The sequence below is a fragment of the Oratosquilla oratoria genome, chromosome 9, assembly GCF_046742065.1.
Source record: "Oratosquilla oratoria isolate Oo_2021 chromosome 9, ASM4674206v1, whole genome shotgun sequence".
NCBI classification, from domain to species: domain Eukaryota; kingdom Metazoa; phylum Arthropoda; class Malacostraca; order Stomatopoda; family Squillidae; genus Oratosquilla; species Oratosquilla oratoria.
In genome coordinates, this window is record NC_134785.1 from 9,157,801 (window position 1) to 9,160,389 (window position 2,589).

General features: G+C 48.2%; 1 protein-coding gene across 11 annotated transcripts in view; it reads right to left on the reverse strand.

Annotated features, from left to right (window-relative positions):
* Window positions 1-244: 244 nt before the first annotated feature.
* The window catches only part of LOC143028167 (uncharacterized), a 71,219-nt gene continuing 68,874 nt past the window's right edge, over window positions 245-2,589 (reverse strand). For all 11 annotated transcript variants that reach the window (XM_076189897.1, XM_076189891.1, XM_076189895.1 and 8 more), the window contains one exon: window positions 245-2,211. In XM_076189897.1, the coding sequence (XP_076046012.1) occupies window positions 1,624-2,211 (588 nt within the window). In that variant the 3' untranslated portion in view covers window positions 245-1,623. The remainder of the gene's footprint in view (window positions 2,212-2,589) is intronic.

The following is a 2,589-nucleotide window of genomic DNA, read 5'->3' on the forward strand; positions in this document are numbered from 1 at the left end:
GTGAAGAATGTTCACCCCAGTAACACTCAGTCGTAGAAATAAGCGAAAGAAGTCATGAATAACATTGAAAAGAGTTTACAGTGAAAGTGTTGCTATAATGTGGGTTTAGTTGAGTTGAGCTTGAAGCTGCTTCCATTCGATAGTGGCTGCTGCTGACATAAACGAAAACATTGTTCTCCAAAACAAACCCGACATTGCATAACAACCTGAACAAGGAGGAAAAAAACAAATTGTTCATTTGATGAACATTTCTTATTGTATATACAAAGGTAACAATCACCGTTGACAGGAGTCGAGGGGCTCCGGTTTGCTACTCTACATTATCTATTCGGGTGCCACGGTGCCACGCGTGCCACTGTGGTACGCGTGGCACCATGGCACGGACTTCTATGGATTGTGTAGTGAGCTATATCCATCTAAAAGGCTGGTTTCAGGTCAACAAGTCGCCAATGGGATGGGGAAATGTGTTTCAGGGGACTTACAACTAATACGTTCCATCCATCCATCCACTGGGTGGAAGAAAGGTGTGAGGAAGAGTAAAACAAGATTGCACGTAATACAAAAGACTCGATACATGTAGTCGTTAAGACCAAATACTGAGAGCTGGGCAATAGACTTCACAAGTCCAGCCAAATCGAAACCCTTCATTACTGTGGCGAAGTGTACAGATTTCTTTTATTTTTCATCGTGGTCAGCTTCAGACGATTTTTGTGTCATCTATAATACAGTGGCGTGTTGTACAGGTTCTGTCATGGCTAGCGTCAGGTGATTTTATTTGGATAAGGGGGTGGATGAGGTCATGGTAGGTAGAAGACTTGTTCATGCCATCACTCCTTCTTAAACTGAATATTTTTTTTCCTGTTCACCACAATAAAACCTGTAAAGTACGTCTCCGTGAGGTACTAACCCTCTGCAGGGCCTGCGCGGGGTCCCGACCATGCAAAGTCCCCTTCAGGCTGAGGGCCGAGGAGCTAAATAGAGTTGTCTGGTGTTTACAAAAAAAAAAGCCACAGGCTTGAAGGGTCATAAATGCACATTCAAACTCATTCACACGAAGAAGGACAGAAATACAAGAAGAGTTCGAAGACCTAGAGGAACGGTGGCGGAAACCACCACGCGCCCTCAGGTTCCATTGTGTGTCTGTGTGTGTGTGTCTTTGCTTCTAAACGGCGTCTAAGAAAAGCAACACTGTGTAAGGACAGACAAGCAACAGGGGACAATTTGAGTGTGTTAACAGGGATACGTAGGGGACATAGTTTCGTCGAACGAAACTCAGTCGTATTCTGATGTGGGAGGGATCTGTCTTGTGCTTCAATAAATTATCTATAGCTTATATATATATATAATTACATATGCGTGTGTCTGTGTCTGTATATATTTATAATACATATGTATAATGAGACTGCATAGCACTCGTTCAAAGGCCATGCGGCCAGGTCGGATAACCTGAAGTTATAACGGTGAGGCACTTGCCGAGTCTCGGAAGTCTATGGAAGCACTTCGAGACCCTTCTTCAGGATCACTCTGCACGGGAACTCGTGGATGAGGTTCTCGACTTCGAAGCGTCTTGAACTCGTAAAAGGAAAGGGATCTCGGAAGAAATTCGTTAAATGGTTCACCTGTCTACTTCCTCTTGGTGGGAACACCGTAGGACTGGGATGGTGGGGAGCTGACCGGGAGGGTGTAGGACTGGGAGCTGATAGTCACCGCGGGTTTTGAGGACGGGTAGGTCGTTGGGGAACTGCTGGGCTTCGAGAGCAGGCTGGAGAGGTCCACGTCCGGAACACTGACTTCGGGAGTCTCGAACTGAGGGAGCTGGGGGAAGTTGATGTTGGGAAGTGCCGGGGGTTTGGGCAGGCGGATGGTGCCCACCGTGCCGATGACTTGGCCGAAGCCGTTGCCAAGGGCGGAAGCTACGCCCGTCGCCGAGTTAACCAGGGCGCCTCCGACGCGCACGCCAGCGTTCAGAAGGTTGGCTCCATTGTTAAGGGTCGTGGCCCCAAGGGAGGCGATGATCCTGCCCTTCAGGGCCAGCGTGTCCCTAATGAGGCGCATGATGATGGTAACGGCGTCGCTGATGACGCTGGCGTTAGCAGAGAAGAAGTCGCTCAGGTCGTCGGCGGAGTCGGCCACCACGTCGCTGACGGCTGTCACGAGAGGCTGACCGGCGGTCAGGATTTCGGACAGCACGCGGGCTTTGATGCCGGGAAGCTGTGGGTGAAGAGAGTTGTCTGATCAGTGCCAACAAGGTCTTCCTGGGACGAAAACAAATCATCACAAGAAATATCTAAGCAATGTGCTGTAATGCCTGCCAATTGTTTCATCCTCTTGTTTATTCATTTCATCGTTTAACTGTCTATTCTTAGCGTCCGACCCAGTTATGGACCAAAAGGTCTCCTGTCGGTATGCTCTTCCTCTGTAATCCTTTGTAGATATGAAAAAGGAGAAGGGGGGGAGGTGCAAAAAGGAAGAAAGAGAAGTGTCTAATCAATGCTGGAAAAAATCCGTAAACACTGAAATGTCACAAGAAATAGGAAAAGGGAAAGTGTCGAAGTTGGGGAAGGCACCGGGAGTGGGCGGAATCTTGAG